Source organism: Elephantulus edwardii, unplaced genomic scaffold (assembly GCF_000299155.1).
Source record: "Elephantulus edwardii isolate Elephantulus edwardi_28Jun2011 unplaced genomic scaffold, EleEdw1.0 scaffold00257, whole genome shotgun sequence".
Lineage (NCBI taxonomy): Eukaryota > Metazoa > Chordata > Mammalia > Macroscelidea > Macroscelididae > Elephantulus > Elephantulus edwardii.
The window spans coordinates 3,353,998-3,374,060 of NW_006400007.1; the positions used below are offsets into that span (position 1 = coordinate 3,353,998).

The following is a 20,063-nucleotide window of genomic DNA, read 5'->3' on the forward strand; positions in this document are numbered from 1 at the left end:
AGCAACTCGAGGTTTGAATTTGTTCTTCAGTTCCTTGAGCTTAAGATATGCTGAGCGAGTTCAGCCCTTTTGATTTTCTGACTCCAACTCCTTGCACATTTCATTGTAATGATACTGTCATTTTCCACTGTCAGCCACTTTTTTTTGGTATGGTCTGTGTATTCCTTCCATCTTTTTCTGATGCTTCCTGGATCATTCAAAATTTTGTCTATTGCATCTCTCAGGATTGCAACTCTAGGCTTGAATTTGGCTTTAGTTCCTTCAATGTTACAAACACAGATAAAATTCTTCCCTTTTTATTCTCTAACTCCAGCTTTTTGCACATTTTGCACATTCCATTTAATACTTTGTCTTCTCATATTGCTCTTTGAAATCCTCAGTTCATCTCTTGTACTTCGGTTAGCATTTTACTCCTTTGTTTTGTCTACTTTTTAATATTTTAATTGATATTTTAATGTAAGTTTATAAAGAACTTAGATTTACATTCCTTCATTGTTGCACAATTTCCTCCCTCCACCCTAGTCCATTTTGCTATGCAGCTTTTATTCTGCACTGTTGTATGTTTTGTCTTCTTAGGGCTCTAGTGTAATTTTCAGTCTCGTCTCACATGCATTTTAATCTGTTCTTCCTCTTCTGTCTTTGTAATGATCTTTTCTCATTATTTGAATCTGTCATTTCTGTGCAGGCAGAGAAAGATGGGCAGAATCCTTCTGTGCAATTTATTACCTCTGAAAACCTATTGGAGGTCTCGACTCTATGGTACACAATGATGACGACAACAACAGTTGCCTAGTAGTATCTTATATAATATACATTTACTTGATTACTCACATTTTCTTGTTTATTGAACATTTGACTATCCTCTCTCATGAGAATCTCATTTAACCCATTTCCCCCCATCCTTCAGTTAGGCTTTTTGACTTCCTAATGTATGCTTTAAAGATAAGAAAGAACTTGGATACTTAGATTTACCTTGAAGATACTCAGAGTGAATACTCAAATTTGGCAATGATTATTTTTTGGTTCATCAGGGCTCTTAGTATGGACATTTTAATGATATCACCTGCTTTTTTATATTTTGATGGTCTGAATTAAGAACGAGTTGTTATTGTTGTGTGCCATTGAGTTGGAACTGATCCTTAACTGACTTTCTGGTGGGTTTTTAGAGGCAATTAATTGAACAGGAGAAGATTGCCCATCCTTCTCCCTGGGAGCAGCTGGTGACCTTGAACCACCTGCTTCAGGATTGCACACATCCTCTTGCCACTAGGCCACCAGAGCTCCCCTGAAAAGTTAATTGAATTTAAGCTATAATAATAGGACTTACACCAGTCTTAAGGTTCACAGGGTCAATCTTAAGTGTATATCTTTCTTTTAAAAAATAATTGCCACAAAGACAATTCTGTGAATGTTATTTCAGGTCCAGGGAGCTATTACTTTTCTTAAGAATGGTATTGCTTAGGACTCAGAGACAAGAATTCTAGGTTTAACATTGGCTTTGATTAGCAAAGCAATCTTTTTAGCCTTAGTTATGAAAATTGGGACTTCCTTTCATACCTCATGGAGGTACTATATAAAATTGAGATTCTCAGAAGCCCTTTAATTTTTGTAAAAGAATAATTAATTAAACCATTAAAAATTTTCTCTTTACATTATCTTGTTGTTGATTGCCTTAGAATCAAGCATGACTCATAGCGACCCTCTGAACAAAAGGCCTGAAGCCCCTCTATAACTATTGACATTTATCAAAGTTCATAGGGTTTCCAGAGGCATGTTATTTAGGAAGTGGATGCAACTCCTGCTTCCAATACATTATCTTACTTAGAGTTCATTTCCTTATATGCTTTTTGTTAACTCTTTAAATACATATTGATATATTAAAATGTCATAAAATCAGTCTGCATCAAAAAAATGAATCTTTATGTAAGAGATTCTAATGTAAAGAAACCAAGATCAGAGTTGTGGAATGACATCAAGGATTTAATTTATAAGAAAGAAAAAGGTCATTATGGTGAAAGGAAATAGATAAGACCAAATTGGATGTCAGAAGAGACTCTGAAACTTGGGTTAGAATGTAAGTAAGACAAAAATTAAGACAAGAAATACTGAATTAAAAGAGCTGAATGCTCTGGTGGCTTAGTGGCAAGAAGCTGCACTACAATCCTGAAGGTGTGAGGTTCAAATCTTCTAGATGCTCTGCTGGTGAAGGAGGGGCAATCTCCTCCTGTGCCAATCAGATCCAATTTGGCAGTACACACTAAGGAGGATTTAAAAAAAAAAAGGCTGTACAGAAGATTTCAAAGCGTAGCTTGAGAAGACAAAGTAAAATATTATAATGATATGTCTAAAGACCTAGAATTATAAAAATGGAAGAACATGCTTATCATATCTCAAGCTGAAAGAACAGGAACACATTCAGGCCTCAAGTTATAATACTGAAGGATTCTGTGGACAAAATCTTGAATGATGTGGAAAGCATCAAATGAAAATGGGAGAACTACATGGAGTCAGTGTAACAAAAATAATTGGTTGACATTGAAACATTTCAGGAAGGATCATGTGACCAAGAACCAGTGATAATGAAGGAATGAAGTTCAAGCTTTACTGAAGACATTGGCAAACAATTAAGATCTCAGAAATGATGGGATACAAACTGATGTGTTTTAAGAAAAAGTTACAAGGCTGGACAGGCTCACTAGTCTATCTGAAGAAACTCGGAGGTTAGCTATTTGGCCAACTGACTGGAAGAGATCCATATTTGTTCCCTTTCCCAAAAAAGATCATGCCATAGAATGTGGAAGTTATCAAACAACATCATTAATATCACATGCAAATAAAATCTTGCTGAAGACTATTAAAAAACAATTGGAACAGTACTTTGACAGGGAACTTGCAGAAACTTAAACTGAATTCAGAATGAAGAATTTCATCTCTACTATCAGATCAGTCTTGGCTAAAAGCAGAGAAATCAGAAAGATATTTACTTGTGTTATGTTGCCTGTGACACTGATGTGTCAAATACGTTAATGGCTGGTTACCCAATGTGGACAGATAGTGGTGTGGAGCTCCCTGATTAAAAAAAAGCTTGGAAGGACCAGATGCTCTGTTCGGGAAGGAGGGACAATCTCCTCCTGTACCAGTCAGATCTGATTTCACGGTACACACACACAAAAATAATAAACAACAACAACAACAAAAAATTTAAAAAAAAAAAAAAAAGCTTGGAAGGAAGAGTGGCATTCACTTCCATAATAGCTTGCCTCCGGAAACCCTATGAACCTGGAGAGAGGATGAGAGACACCCAAGCATTGAGGACTTTCCTTCATAGGGTCACTATGAGTCGCCTGCGACTCGACAGCACTTAACAACAACAACAACAACAACATGTTGCCTGTGCAAAGGCATTCCACTGTTTGTACCATAACAAGTTATGGATTACATTGAAAGGAATGGGAATCTATGAACACTTAGTTGTATTCATTTGAAAAATCTCTATGTAGATCAAGAAGCTGTTGTTAGAACAGAACAAAGGAACATGGCATGATTTAAAATCAGGAAAGATGTATCCTTACTTCATGGCCATTCAGTATGTCTGCTGAGCAAATGATTAGAGAAGCTGAATTATAGGAAGAAGAATGTGGTACCAGGATTGAAGGAAGTATTATTAACACTCTGTGTTATGCAGATAATCCAACCTTTCAGAAAGTGAGGAAGACTTGAAACACTTGCTGATCAAAGATCAAAGTCTTCAATACAAATTACATCCCAACATCAAGTAAACAAAAATTATCACCACTGGGTCAGTAGGCAACTTCTTGATAGATGGAGAAAAGATTGAAGTTGTCAAGGATTTCATTTTACTTGGGTCCACAGTCAAGAAATTGTGGTAGTAGCAGTCAAGAAATAAAAATATATGTGACCTTGGAAAAAGTTACTGTCAAAATGTCTTTCAAGTGCTAAATAACAAGGATATCAGTTTAAAGACCCAGGTGTGGTTGATCCAAGCCAGGGTATTCAGTTGTTTTGTATGCATCTACAGGTTAGACAATGAGTAAGAATGAAGAAGAATTGATGCCTTTTAATTGTGGTGTTGATGAGGCTTATTTGCTATCCCAGTGGACTGCCAAGAAACTACGTACTCACTTATAGTAAGCTGCCTCTTGCCAGACTTGTTTCATCTTGATGGCCCTTTATCATCTATCTGAAGTGACTTTGAAGATAGCCTGCCAGAGATACTTTTTGTAGGTAAATTCTCTTCAGCTCAGCTCCACTAAGGATTTTTATACAGTAATGCTTATTGTGATTTCTTTACTGCATTTGGCATTTTACTTCTAGTCACGTTTTTGAAAATTAAGTTACTTTAGCAAAAAAAGGCATATTTCTCAGGGTTTATTTACTTGTAATGCTAACATCTGATCATTTGTTACTAAATTCTCAGTTGTGTCTTTGAAACCAAACTATTTAAAACAGCAATTTTTAACCTTTTAGCAAAAATCTGAATGCATGACACTGCTTTGGCTCTATGGGAGAGATGAAGAAATAGATACCTGTTCCTGTTCTTGAAAGAAATGAAATTCTATAATTGAAAGAGTTACAGTACAAAGCAGTATATATAATAGGAATACAGAACACCCATCTTATGAAAAACTTTGCAGAAATGAATTAAATAAAGCTCTTGGACTCTTCATGTATTTCACTCTGGCAAGTTTTCGTAAAACAAAAAGGGTGTTCTAGAGTTCAAGAGTTTGTCCACAGGAATGCTGTCTGCAGAAGAAAAGAATAAGACATATGTTAAGAAAAACTAGCAAAGAGTTTAAAGATGACAATGAGCATTATCCCTTTTTTTCCCCCAATTTTTTTCTTCCTCCTTGTTTAATGTGCTAGTTTTGTGGAGCCATTAAAAGTATGTACTTTTCCTTTCAGCAACAATAAGTTCTAATCCTTTCATGTGACCCTGCATAAGCTGTTTAGCTTCTGTATCCAAATAATAAAGGAAGACTTGACCTATTTATTATTGGAACTATAAAAATATAAATATAATATAAAACATTAAAATTTTCTTACTAACTTGATTTTCATCGTTGGTATCCAGAACACCTTCAGACCAGACATATACCTAGAAATCATTCTAGACTCTTCTTTGTAGACTTTTAGAATTAAAGAAATCTGTTTCATTAACATTACTATATCTCTTGAATCTACCTCTTTCTGCCTTACAGTCTTTATTTCTTCACTGGCCTAGAATCATAGTCTCTCCATTGGTCTCTAGATCTCCAGTCTGACTTTTATCTAGTTTATTAAATATACTGACTTGATGGTGAAGATAAACCTGATTGTTATTCCCTTACTTAAATTGTTTTGCATGACTTAGCATATTTTTTCCTGAACCTGTACTTGATATCCTTATCAAGTTTAATTGTGAATGTATTAGAAATAGAAACCAATAGTTTTTATATAATATGGGGGGGGGGGTGGACCCAAGAAAACTCCAAACCAAACCTGGTGGTGATGAGTTTATTCCAATTTATAGTGACCCTAGAAGACAGAATAGAATTGTCTCGTTTGGTGTTCTATTGGTAAGGTGTCTGCCAATCCAAAGGCCTGGGCTTCTAATCCACCTGCTGCTCTTCTGAAGAAAGATGGACAATCTCCTCCCCTGCAGTTTTCAATCTCTCAAAACTAGTGTGTCAGCTATAATTTGATTTTAACTTAATAGCACATAATAATACCAGGTTTCTAAAGTCATTAATCTTTATGAACACAGTGTCGTTTCTCTCTTCACAAAGCAGTTTATGAACTCAGAGGACTATCTTTTGGATTAGCAGCCAGTTGATTAACCACTGTGTCACCAGTTGCTCTTGTTAGATATCATCAAACCAACTATAACTCATAGCAACTCTGAGAACAACAGCTTGGAACCTTGCCCTATCTTGTGCCGACCTCACAATCTCTACCATGCTTAAGGCCATTGTTACAGTCATTATGCCAATCCACTGTCTTGAAGATTTTCCTCTCTTTCATTGACACTTCTACCTTTCCAGGAAATTAAAAGGCGCATTGCCATGGGAAAGTCTGTTGTTAGGGACCTCTCCAAAGTACTGAAGAGCAATGGTGTCTCTCTGGAGACTAAGGTGCATCTGATACAGGCCATGGTCTTCGCAACCACTTGTTATGCATCAGAGAGTTGGACAATGACCAAGGAGGCTAGAAGGAGAACTGATGCCTTTGAGCTGTGGTGCTGGAGAAGAGTATTGAGAATACCATGGACTGCTAGGAAAACAAACAGATTTGTCCTGGAAAGGGTTAAACTGGGTGGTTCCTTGGAGGCAAAGATTCTGAGGCTCCATCTAACATACTTTGGACATGTTGTGAGGAGAGACCGGTCCTTGGAGAGGGACATCATGCTTGGGAGGGTGGAGGGACAGCACAGGAGAGGAAGGCCCTCTATGAGGTGGATTGATTCAGTGACTAGGATAATCAGGATGGGAGTGTCAGAGACAGTGCGATTGGCACAGGACAGAGCAGAGTTTAGGGCTGTTGTACATAGGGTCGCTATGAGTCGCAAGCGACTCGACGGCACATAACAGCAACAACAACAACAACCTTTCCCAGCATGAATGATGTCTTTTTCAAGCACTAGCCCCTCCTGACCATATGCTCAAAGTATGTGATAATGGGATTTCACCATTCTTGCCTGTAAGGAGCACTCTGGTTGCACTTTCTCCATAAAATTTCCAAAGCAGATTTGTTTGTTCTTTTGGAAGTGCACGGTGTATCAGTACTCTTTACCAGACCACAATTCAAAGATACCAGTTCTTTGGTCTTCCTTACTCATTTTCCAACTTTTAGATGTACACAAAGCAATTTTAAATACTATGCATGACTTGGATCAGAATATGTTGTGTTTATGACTGTGGATCATAACAAATTATGACTAACATTGAGAAAAATGGGAGTCACGGAACACTAATTGTGCTCATGTAAAACCTATACATAGACAAAGAGGCTATTTTCCAGACAGAACAAGGAATTGTTGTATGGTTTTAAAATCAAGGAAGGTGGGCTTCAGGGCTGTATTCTTTCTCCATACCTATTCAAGCTGTATGCAGACCAGAACATTTAAGAAGCTGGACTTCATATAGAAGAAAGTGGCATTAGGATTGGAGAAAGACTCATTAGCAACCTGTGCTATACGGATAACACAACCTTGCTTGCTCATAGTGAGGAGGGCCTGAGATGCTTGCTGCGAAAGATCACAGACTACAGTCTTCAATAAGGTAAACATTAAGAAAACAAAAATTCTCATCACTGGGCCAATAAGCACCATCATGATAAATGAAAAGAAAGTTGAAGTTGTTATTACCATCTTACTTGGAATCCACAATCAGCACTCTTGGTACCAGCAGTCAAGAAATCAAAAGATGTGTTGCATTGGGGAAATCTACTGTCAAGGATATCTCCAAGGTGCTGAGGAGCAGTGATGTCATTTTAAAGATAATGTATGCCTGATTCAAGCCATGATCTTTAATCATGATGCATCTGAAAGTTAGAAAGTGGCAAAGATGAGGAGACTTTGTCTCACATACTTTGGGCATGTTGTTAGGAGGAGTCAGCCCTTGGAAAAGGACATCATGTTTGGAAAGGGTGGAGGGTCAGTGAAAGAAAGGAAGGCCCTTAGCAAGATGGATTGACACAGTGACTATGAACCAGATAGGTTAATAGAGTCACCATGAGTAGTAGTCGACTTGACAGCACCTAACATCAATAGCAAAACAACAACAATAGCAAAAATGTGAAGACTGCACATTTAATAAAAACCCTCCCCTCTACTGCAAATTAAGGGCAAGAAACAAGATCCAAACCTGTTGCGGTCATTTCCAATTTATACCAACCCTACAGGGCAGAGTAGAACTGCCCTGTAGGATTTCTAGACTAGTCTTGATGGATTGCCATATAGCCTATGAAGTAGCTGGTGGATTGAACTACTGACCTTTTCGTTAGCAGCTGAACACAAACCACAGCACTATGAAGGGTTCCAATAAAACAGAGATTTGCTTTTTTAGCAACTTCCAAATAAGAATACCCAATTTAAGATTTTTACACCTTAGTATATTTATTTCACTTTATTATAAAATAATTCTTCTAAAAGGATAACACCTGAAAATGTCTAAATTCTCATATTTATCACCGTCCTAAATATTCCTTCTACTTCCCCCCCATATTTATCTCCCTTTCAGTCTTCACACCTTACATTCTAGCCTCTCAGATCTTCCTTTCTTGTCAGTACTAATGTCTTCTAAACTCTGTGCCATTTTTTATTCCCTCGTTCCTTTCCGTGTTCTTGCCATCTATCAAACATATTGCTACTCTGCAATCAGGAATGTCACTTTTAAAATTTGCTGTGATTTGCTCGATAGTTTACAAAGTATATTGTGGTGTTTGTTTTTTTACAATCAATCATATATGCACATTCTATTCCACAGCACTGGTTACAGTGAACAGTGGGTGATCATTCACTCCGCATTGTCCTTCCCAATCAGTGTTTTATTAACTCTCATATTAATTTTCTACCCCCTATTACACCCTCTGGTAACCATACTAGATTGATTCTCTCTGTATGTAAACATTTCTCTAGTCCTCTATTACAGTGATCTTATATAGTATTTACTTTTTGTGACTGATTTATTTCACTTAGCATTGTATCTTCTAGACTCATCCATGTTGTGTAGTGTGACTTCTTCATTGTTTTTCATTGTTGCAGAATACTTTGTTGTGTGAATATACCGTAGTTTTTCTGTCCATTTGTTTGATGGGACACTTGGGTTGGTTTCTCTTTGTTTTTATGAATAGTATTAAAATAAACATGAGTATGCATATATCTGTTCATGTCACAGCTCTTATTTCCTTATAATCCTAAGTAGTGGAATAACTGTCTCAAATAGCAGTTCTATTTTCAGCTTTTTGAAGAAACACTTAATTGCCACCAGCAGTGTGCGAGAATTCCAATCTCACCACATCCTCAGCAGTATTTATTATTTGCTGTCTTGTTGAACTTTGCTGTTGCTGGAATGAGATGATACAAAAGATGTTACTTTAAAAAAAAGATGTTATTTAAAGGCTAATATATGCTTTATTCAAGCCATCTCAAGGCAACAGCTTTCTGGTGCTTTGAATCCACTAGTGGCTCTTTATTAGAAAGATAGGCAATCTCCTCCCCTGTGATTTACAGCCTCTGGAAACTCACTGGAGTGTTAGCTATGAATTTATTCCCACTTAATGGCAGTGAGTTGAATTGCTGAGTTCATATGCCTGTGAAAGTTAGACAGTGAATAAGGAAGACCAAAGTATTGATGACTTTGAATTGTTGTGTTGGCAGGGAACATTGAATATACCATGGACTGACAAAAGAACATACAGATTTGTCTTGGAGGAAGTGAAACAAGTGTGGGTGGGTGATCCTTAAAGGCAAGGGTAGGGAAACTGTCTCATATACTTTAGACATGTTAGGAGGGGCATGTCCTCGGAAAAGGACATTATGCTTAGAAAGGTGGAGGAGGGTCAGCGAAAAAGAGAAAGACCACCGTCGTCCTCTCCCTCTCTCCCCCCATGGATAACACAGTGACTGTAGCTGTGGGCTTGAATATATCAGGAATGGTGAGGATGGCACAAGATAGGACAGAGTACAGATTTGTTGTTAATAAGTTTGCTGTGAGTTGTAGTTGACTCAGTGCGACAGTTGTTATGTGATGTCGAGTGAGCTCCGACTCCAAGTAATCCTGTGTACAACAGAATGAAACCATGCTTAATCTTGTGCCATCTGCACAAATCTCTGTTGTGTTTAAGCCCATTGTTGTAGTCTTTGTGCCTGACACCTTAAGATTCTCTTTTCTCTTTTGCAGACCCTCTTCTTTTCCAAGCATGATACCGTTCTCAGGGACTGGCCTCTTCTGATAACATCCACTGTTATCTAAGGCAAAGGCTCACCATCCTTGCTTCTAAGAAGCACACTGGCTTAAATTTTTCTAAAAGTGATTTGTTTGTTCTTTTGTAAGTCCATGGTGTATTCAGGGTTCTCTGCCAACACCAAAATTCGAAGGCATTGATTCTTCTTTGGTCTTCTTTATTCATTATTCATCTTTCATGTGTATGGAACAGTTGAAAATATCATGACTTGTATATTTTTAACTTTATAAGGAAATTCTAAACTATCCTTCTATTAATTATTACAAAGTTGATCAGAAGGCTTTTTGTAAAAAAAAAAAAAGAAGGCTTTTTGTGCTTTAATGTATGACTTGTTAATTTGTGGATTTTTTTCTTTTAGATTACTTACTGGTGAGTTTGATCTCTAAAAGGAGAGCTGAAAACCCCCTCCCTCTACCACATGTTAGTAGCAGTTGGGTCTTTGTTCTGGGATCATTTACAGTTGGTCCTTGTTCTGGGATCATTTACTTTCTTCAGAGAACATTGTTCATTTATTCTTCCTTAACTCAAAATGTGGACTCATTGCCATTGAATTGTAACTGACTCCTCGCTGAGCCTCCATTGCATTTCCAAGGCTATGATACATATGCGGTTACCCTACGGTCAGGGTAGGAGTCTATATGTTAGTGTAATCTTAATTTTTTTTTAAATGTAATCTCTTTTACCCTTTCTCATGCAGATCATTATTCTGACTACAACTCTGGATTTAAACTGGTGTTTCCATGTTTGAAGTCTCTCTATCTCAAGTTTTTCCAGAAAATATATCTCTGGTTTCTTGTTAAATATCTCAATCTGAAAGTTTGGTGTGAACAGGAAGAGGAGGGAGTAGCAGATTGGTGTCTTGAGTGCCATGTGGGACAATGGACAGTGGGTTTTACTAGTCTTTAGAATAGACTTTCAGCTAATCTGTTCTTAAGCTCTTCATATTATTGAGATTTTCCTCCCAACTTTGACAGTCTGAAATAGATCAAACATACAGTCAAGATTCATTAATAATAATTGGTGACTAGAACACAAAAATTGGTAACAAAGAAAAAAGATTAAGTGGTTGGGAAATATGGATTTGGTGATAGAAATGAGTCTGGAGAATAAATGATTGAATTTTGCACAGAGGGTTAAAATGAAAGGCCACCTGAAAGCTGGGCAGCATTCCATGCTGACTATACCTCCTGGGAGACATTCCAATCAGCCTGGTGTAAAATGACTACAGCCATTCAGAAGAGAGCATGACCACCGGCCACATCCTAACTAATGTCAGCTGTGACGCAACCCACCTGAGGGTCCTGAGAGTACCTCCATACATGGTAATGGGCAGAGGGCATCCAGTCAGCATCTTCCACAGAGAGCTGACCACCAAATAACCAGCCTTCCTCCAACAAAACTTTTGTTGTAGCTTGCCCACATGTGACTTCCCCTCCCCATACAAGAGCTAATAATAAACTCCTTTGTTTCACTTTATCTGGCTCTCTGTGGCCTTTTTTTACCTCACAGTTTTATCATGGCAAATACCACAAGTGGTGACTACACACGTGGACCTCACATGATGGACTATACAGAAAACCTATTGATTATATCTGTGGAAAGAATCATTGGATAATCTCAATATCAGCAGTCAAAACCAGGCTAGGTTCTGACTGTGGAACAGACCATCAGTTACTCATGTGCCAGTTCAAAATGAAGTGGAAGAAAACGAAAACAAGGCCATTTAAAAAAAAAAAAAGAAGAATATGAAGACCTTGAATTTATCCTACCTGGATTTACAAACTATCTCAAGAATAGGCTTGAGGCATTTTACAATAATGACGGAAGACCAGACAAGTTAATGGGATAACATAAAAAATAACATCCATGAAGGAAGCAAAAAGTTACTTTAAAGACAAGGGGGAAAGAAAAGACCAAAGTGGATGTATAAGAGACTCTGAAAACAAAGAACAAAGAGAAGACAAAACAAATGCCAAAATAAAAGAGAGCAGAAATTTTGAAGGGCAGTTCGAGAAGACAAAGCAAAGTGTTATAACAAATGTAGAGAGCTGGAGTTAGAAAACAAAAAGATAAGAACTCACTAAGCATTTCTTAATCTGTATGATCTGGGGGAGGGGGGAATTAAGCCTTGTATTACTGAAGTATGCTATGGCATACTTTTCCTGGATCTTGAATGATCCAGGAAACCTCAAAAGAAGATGGAATACACATTGTACCAAAGAGAATTGACTGCCATGGAATCATTTCAGGAAATAGCATATGATCAAGTGTTGTCGACGGAAGGTAAAGAATAAAGAACAAGACAGGACACCAAGAATGGAGGAGAAACAGCTCAAAGCAGGGGTCAAACAGCTGGAAGAAATGAAGCGCAGAACCCAGCTTCCCTGTGTCTTTATTGAAAATTGCCAGGGAGCAAATCACAAAGAGAATTTTATGTAAATGAAGCTAAGCTCTTTCTATTGAAAACCTTTTGCTTGACTTAAGAGGGGTTAGCAAATACAATCCTAGAATTGTGAAAATGCCCAAGGCCTAAGGTCTCCCTTGGCACTTAACACCTGTGAACACCTAAGGTCTGTTGTGGCACTTTCTTAGGGGGAATTCTGACTTGTATTTGCACCTCCATCATATCCTGATACGGCATTTGGTTTGTCATTAATATTTAACTTGAAATGTGATTTCCCACAATCAAGAACCAGTGGTAATGAAGGAAGACGTTTTAAGGGGCACTCAAGATATTGGCAAAAAATAAAGAATTGATGGAATACCAATTGACATATTGGAAAAAAATACCAAGAACTCATTCAGCATTTCTTAATCTCTACTATGTGTTGTGTGAACAGAGCAAGGGAACACTGCATGGTTTAAAATCAAGAAAGGTATACATTAGGATGTATGAAGAAGAAAGTTGCCTCAGAATTGGTAGAAGACTTATCAACAATCTGGGTTATGCAGATGATACAACTTTGCTTGCTGAAAGTGAAAAGGACTTGAAGTGCTTGCTGCAAAAAATCTGTGGGTTATATTTCATCATCAGGCAAACAAAAATGCTCATCACAGGGCCAGTAGTCAACATCATGAGAGATGGAAAAAGATTAAAATTGTCAATGACTGAATCATAATTGGATCTACAGTTAACACCCTTGGTACCAGCAGTTAAGAAATCACAGAAGACCTATCACATTGGAAAAATCTGCTGTTAGAGAACTCTCTGAAGTGGTGAAGAGCAGGGACTAAGACATATCTGATCCAAGCCATAGTCTTTTCGATTACTTGCTGTGCATCTCAAATTTGGGTATTGGATAAGCATGACAGAAGAACAGATGTCTTTTAAGTTGTGATATTGGAAAAGAGTATTGAATATCTCACAATCGTGATTGTGTCTTGGAACAAATATGTCTTAGAAAAAGTATGACCAGGGTGCTTCTTGGAGGCAAGGATAGTGAAGCTTCTTCATCTTGCATACTTTAAGCTTGCTGTTAGGAGGGGCCAGTCCTTGGCAAGGACATCATGCTTGGAAAGATAAGGGATCAGTGTAGGATAAGATGACTTTCAACATGGTGGATTGACACAGTGACTGTAACATTAGGCTGACGATGGCACAGGGTAGGGCCAGGTTTAGATCTTTTGAGTTACACTTGACTAGATGGCACATAACAACAGCAATAACTTACCCCTTCTTAGCCCTTAAAGAGATACTAATTGCTTACCTGCTGCTTTTGAGCATATTGATTGTGGATACAAGCAAAATGAAATCTTTGAGTACTTCAATCTTGAGTCTTTTCTCCTTTCATAATATTGGTTCACTTGTTAGGACTTCTGTTTTCTTGTTTCAGAAAATATGAAAAGTTTTCCAAGTAAATGCTTTTATGTATTCTTGTTTGAGTGTATATGGATTTGTGGAACATTTTAGACACTTGGTACTGTTTTGAGAATATACCATAGCTTGTTCAACTTGCTCTTTGTTGATGGGCATTGTCTGCTTTGTGTAAATGTTTTCAAAAGCTTGTTATGTATATCTTTTCTCCCACTCTAAATACATAAATCCTATCATCATGAGATTGTGGTTTTTAAAAAACATATTTTCAGACACCTCTTCAAATAATCTGTAACCAATAGTGCATGAGACTTTTGTAATGTGTTCTACTTGTTGATTTTCTCCCGGTCTCTACTAGACTGTGTGCAGCCTAATTTATTAGAAAAACCAATAATGAAAACTATACATTTTAAAGAAATAGGGTTTCTAATAGTCAAAGTCTTATCTTTTCAATTACTGTAATTTATGACTTAAGGATGCTCTATTTTCCACTTCTGCAGTTTAAAAAAGAAAAAAACTAGTGATTCCTATTTTTTGTAATTCCTTTTTTTAATGAGTTAAGTACCTCATATTCATACTTTTCTCTAGCTACTCATTCAGGTATTACATCTTTTTTTTTAATACTAGTTTATAAAATTTGAATACATTGTTTTCCAGAACACATCTTAATATTTTATCACTGCTCTACATGTTGTTGAACTTATCAACATTTCTTCCCCATAACAGACATTTATTGAGTGATTAGCTGTGTACTAGGCATTCTTTAGTCTTTATCTTGCTGCTCTTTTCAGTTTTATTTGATACTGTCGATCAGTCCTTTTTTTCTTGGCCTATGGAGACCATCCTCTCTTTTATTTCTTCTTCTGTTATTCTGTTTCTTTTTTTTTAATTAATTTTATTATTTTGTGTGTGTGTACTGTCAAATCAGATCTGACTCTTACAGGAGGAGATTATCACTCCTTTTCCAGCAGAGAATCTGGTGGATTTGAACTGCATGCCTCTGGGATTGCAGTGCAGCTTCTTGCCACTAGGCCACCAGAGCTCCCTGTTATTCTTTTTCTTATCGTTTGAATTATTTTCTTCTTCTGCACACCCTTTAAGTTTTCAGTTTTGAAGGTGGCTTACTCTTTTTTATATGTGATTTTAAATGTCATCTGGAAGCTGATGAAATCTATTAAACCTTTTTTAAATAAGCTCTATAGTTATAATTCTGTACAATTCTAGAATTCCAGTGGATAGTTAAGATTCCTCATAATAAAAATATCCAGAAATAAGTTTATTATTTTTAAAAAATATATTTCCTGTTTATACCAAAACTCCACCATCTTTCAGTGTTTCCCAGGGAAGATATTGGGTCATATTCTAAACTGCTTTTATTCCCACTAAAGCAACAGATTATATTGACCCTTCCTCCTAGATTATTCCCAGATTTGGTTCCTTTCCCCCACCACCCCTTTCTTCTTAGTATGGTAGTAGTAATGCTTTTGGCTTTGAGGTTGTTGACTAGACCAAAATTTTGTTTTCTGTATCATTGATATCACATGCAAGCAAGATTCTGCTGAAGATTATCCAAGAATGACTGAAAATTTAGAAGAGTCCGTGGCACTAGGGATATTACAGCTGGATGGTCAGCTGTGTGTTTGTTCCAACTCAGACATGAGCTGAATTGAGGTAGTCTGAGCACCAGTTGGATTTGCTTGTTTCTCTTACAACGTTACATCCAAGCTCCTCCTTATGAAAGAAAGAAATCCATGATTTGTTCTTGCCACCTCTTGAGGCTTATCATTTACTACTTGCTGCTTTATTTATTTTGTTCTCTAGTAATGGGATGTCTGAAGCAAAGCATTATCTCTGCCTGCTGTGCCCTTCGCTTTACCCTCCCCCCCTTAGGTTTATCCTTTAAGATTTAATGTAATCATACTTTCTTTCCAGAAGGTTTCATTTATCTTTTTCCCCTGTTGTTGTTTACTATTGAGTCAGAACTGACCCCTAGCTGACCCTCCAATGGGTTTTCAGAAGCAGTAATTACAAACCTTCAGGATTATAGAGCACATTCATAGCACTAGGCCACCAGAGCTCCTTTCTCTTTCTCTTACTATGAGCCAATGCACATTTATTTCTCTGTCTCCATGTTGATCATTATGCTAACCATTTAATATGAAAGTATTTGTTTTTCTATTGCTGAAGAAAGAGTTTATTTTGTTTTTTAAAGTTTTCAATCTTGAATATGTAAAATAAAATACTGGCTCAGTAATTGTACTTGCTTTTTTGACGATTGGTGTCTAGAATTTTTAAGTTGTTGCTATAATCTATATTTTCTTTTAAAAATTCATTTATTGTTGCATATTTTCCTCGCTACTCCTTCCTCTCCCCTCCTCCTTTTTCTTCCTCTCCCCCAGAGTATTTTCTTTTTAAACGATGACAAAATCTAAGCTGAACTTGAGAGTCTTTTACATAAATGAATATGTCTTCAAGGAGTACAGATAATGTAAATTTTATCCTAAAGGAAGTTCACGTATTGCTGCTGACTACACTAATCAAATGCTCTTTAAGGTATTTGCTAATCAGAAGCCTATTTTCTGACTCTGTTTATAATTTATATGGGTAATTTCAAGGTGTGTCTTTTTAAAATAACATGTGAAGAACTTGCATATTTTTTTCATACTTATTTTTTGGACCAGATTTGAAAATATTACAGCATAACAAGAAAATATCTCTGAACTTTAAAAAAAAACTTATCTGGAAAGAGAAGTAATATCTGCTAATTTTTATTAAGAATTATATTGGAAAGAATATATAAATTATGAGTCTTCTTTTCTGTCTGGTTTTTCATTCATTTTATGTTTCTGAATTGCAGTTACAGATGTAGAGCTGAAACGCCTGAAAGATGCCTTCAAGAGAACCTGTGGACTCTCATATTATATGGGACAGCACTGCTTCATCAGGGAAGTGCTTGGGGATGGAGTACCTCCAAAAGTTGCCGAGGTAATCTTAACAACTCTGGTTTTCCTTTGAGATAGTTATCCAACAGGCTGAGCTCATGAAGGGCCTCCTGGCCTTGACAGATTTAATCTTTCCACAGTTATTTGTCTTGCCTAGAAAGTAAACAAATATTGTTTTAGATGTCAGTATGGCTATGTTCTTAGATAGCAAGTTGGAATTCTGCAGAGCTGTAATTCTGCTTCTTTTGTACTTTTGAGCTTTAATAGCCACTAATTATAATTATAGGACCATTTGTATGACTGACTTTTCATTCTTACAGACTTCATCTGTGCCATATCATTTTACATTGAAAGTGGGTTTTTATAAATTTTGTGTTAGAAAAGTCTCTTCTGTGTAGTAAAACCAGGTAATTATATACAATTAAATGTTGTATATGAAATATTAACTTACTGAAACTTCTAAAGGATCATTTAAACTCTGCTAAAATGTTAAGGTAGAGATAAAAATATTTTCTAAAACAAGATGTACTCTTTGTAATTATTTATATACAGATACTGTAATTTAAATATGAAGTAAGAATAAAATAGTGAAAATGATAATATTAAAATTTGGCATCTTCTATAGACCTTAATTTATAATTTCTAATTAATGGCAGATTCTATTTTCTAGTCTGTGTTGCATGGATTTGAACCTTTGGTTTATATAGAAACTGTTAACTGTTTTGTATTTTAAGGTTTATTAAGTGGGAGGTAGAATATATTATGTGTTTCTTACATACATTGTGTGTAAAACTATACTTTAATCTTCTGTTATTCTTTAATAGTTTAGATAGGGATAGCATTTCCCCTAAAATTATTAAGTTCACTGATTTAGTATTATTTATCTTCAAATTTTGTTTTCATCTTGTCTTGAAGTACTAGTATAATATAAACTTAGAATTTAGAATTCTTTACTTTAGGATATAACTTTAGGGAGCTCTGGTGATTTAGTGCTAAGGAATTACGCTGTCAGTTCAAAGGCACATGATACGAATCCACCAGCTGCTTCATGGGAGAAAGAGTGGCAGTCTCCTCCCATGTACTTTACTGCCTCTGAAAACCTTCAGATGGGTCAGATATAGGTCATTTCTGACTCAAAGGTACATTACAACAAACAAGTATATATGTAAGCTACCAATTAAAAAGCTTAAACTATGTCTATATTAATTCATGCAAGGTATTATAAATTCAAATATATACCTTCAGCCTCTCTCTTTTTAGCTATCCTTTCTTAATAGTGAAAAAATTCCAGGCACCCTATAATTTTATGTTTCTAGAAAAAACTTTGTAGTGCAACAATGAATGAATGGAAACCCAAAATCTCTGTAAATGTTTATGAAAATTAATAAAATATAATTATAGAAAAAAAAAAAGAAAAAACTTTGGTCAGAATATCTGAGCCACCACTCTGCATATGTGTATTTATCTATATGTGCATCTATCCTTGTACCATTGGGGTATCAAATACATGAATGGTTTCCCAATGTGGACAGTGTTTGGTGGAGCTCCCATGCCTCTGGAAACCCTGAGAACTTGGCATTGACAATAGGTATGGAAAGGCATTAGGTCTTTTGTTCATAGAGTAGCTATCAATCGCACTTGACTCGATGGCAATGAACAACAACAACATGTGTATCTATATACATATGTAGGCAGTTGGTAACTGTCATATGGTTGACACCTATTTGTGGTTGAACCCATGTGCATTAGTGTCAGACCATTGTAACCATGTTACTGTTGTTATGTGCTGTTGAGTCGCCTGGGACTCCTAGCGACCCTATGTACAACAGCTCTGAAGCTACCCCATATTGAATCAGTCTCACTGACTCTGACACATCTACCCTCATTGCCGCAGTTACGGTTATCAATTAATCTCAACTGGGATCTTCCTTTGCTGTACTGTCCCTCCATCCTTCCAAGCAGGATGTCCTTCTCCAAGGGATTGGTTCCTCCTGGCCACATGCTCAAAGTATGTGAGATGGAGCTTCAAAATTCTGGTCTCTAAGAAGAAACTTGGTTTCACCCTCTCCACGGGCTTAATTTTCCTGGCAGTCCATGGTATGTTCAGTACTCCTCTCCAGCGCCACAACTCAAAGGCACTGATTCTTCTTCTCGTCCTTGGTCACTGTCCAGCTCTCTGATGCATGGCAAGTAATTGTGAAGATCATGGCCTGAATCAGGTGCTTCTTAGTCTCTAGAGTACTCTGGAGAGGTAGGTCCCTGATAGCAGATTTTCCCAGTGCAATTTGTCTTTTGATTTCCTTATTGCTGGTACCAAGAGTATTTTTTTTTTTTTGGTACCAAGAGTATTGATTGAGGAGCGGAGCAGGCTGTAATTGTTAACAAGCTCAGTCTCTTCTCTATCTTTCATGGTGCTGCCAGTTGGCCCAGTGGTGAGAATTTTGTCTTCTTGATATTGAGCTTCAATACATTAGCTGATTTTTATTGGTAGATCAAGTGTTTCTTCTCATCTATTTTAATTTGAAACCTCTGCTGAGGCTTGTTCAGCATCTTAGCAGCACCATACTAGTGTCCACAAACAGATACATGCTTGAGGTGCATTGGCCAGTAATCAAAATTGAATCTGCCGCACATAGAATGTGAAAGTTTACCACTGAAAGACAATGCTTGTATTCACCTTATTTTATGTGGGTCCAGATAGCAGTGAGCCCAAGTTTTATAGTGACCTTGTGTACAACAATAAATATTTTATCAATTTTGGGGGACATTATTTTTTTTGTTTATGCCTTCAGTGCAGCTTGAATTTCTTCCTTCATTACCTTTGGTTCATTTTTCTTTATTAATTTTAACAAAAATTAAAAGTTGGATCTTCATTTACCTTTGGTTCTCTTGGTCATATCCTACTTTTTAGGGTGGTTCCGTGTCAGCCAGTTCTTTTTGGTCAGTGACTCTATATTCTTCCTATCTTTTGATGCTTCCTACATCATTCAAGATTTTGCTTATGTAATCCTTCCACATTGCAATTTTAGGCTTTTATTTGTTCTTCAGTTCTTTCAGTTTGAGAAATGCTGAACATGTCCTTCCCTTTTGGTTTTCTAACACCATCTCTTTACACATTTCATTAAAATAATTTTCTTTGGTTTTTAAAGCTGCCCTTTAAAATCTTCTCTACAGCTCTCCTCCAAATTTCTTCCCTTCTATTCATCTCTCCTCCAGATTTCTTGCCTCTGGATGTTCTAATGCAAATTTCAGAATATCTTCGGACATACATTTTTGTCTTTTCTTTTTTTTTCTTCTCCTTCCTTCCTTCCTTCCTTCCTTCCTTCCTTCCTTCCTTCCTTCCT

At 36.6% G+C, this 20,063-nt stretch overlaps 1 protein-coding gene across 1 annotated transcript in view; it reads left to right on the plus strand.

Annotated features, from left to right (window-relative positions):
- Positions 1 to 20,063, plus strand: part of USP32 (ubiquitin specific peptidase 32) — a 191,442-nt gene that overhangs the window by 49,083 nt on the left and 122,296 nt on the right. Inside the window, exon 2 of the mRNA XM_006899474.1 lies at positions 16,635 to 16,762. Within this exon, the coding sequence (XP_006899536.1) occupies positions 16,635 to 16,762 (128 nt within the window). The remainder of the gene's footprint in view (positions 1 to 16,634; positions 16,763 to 20,063) is intronic.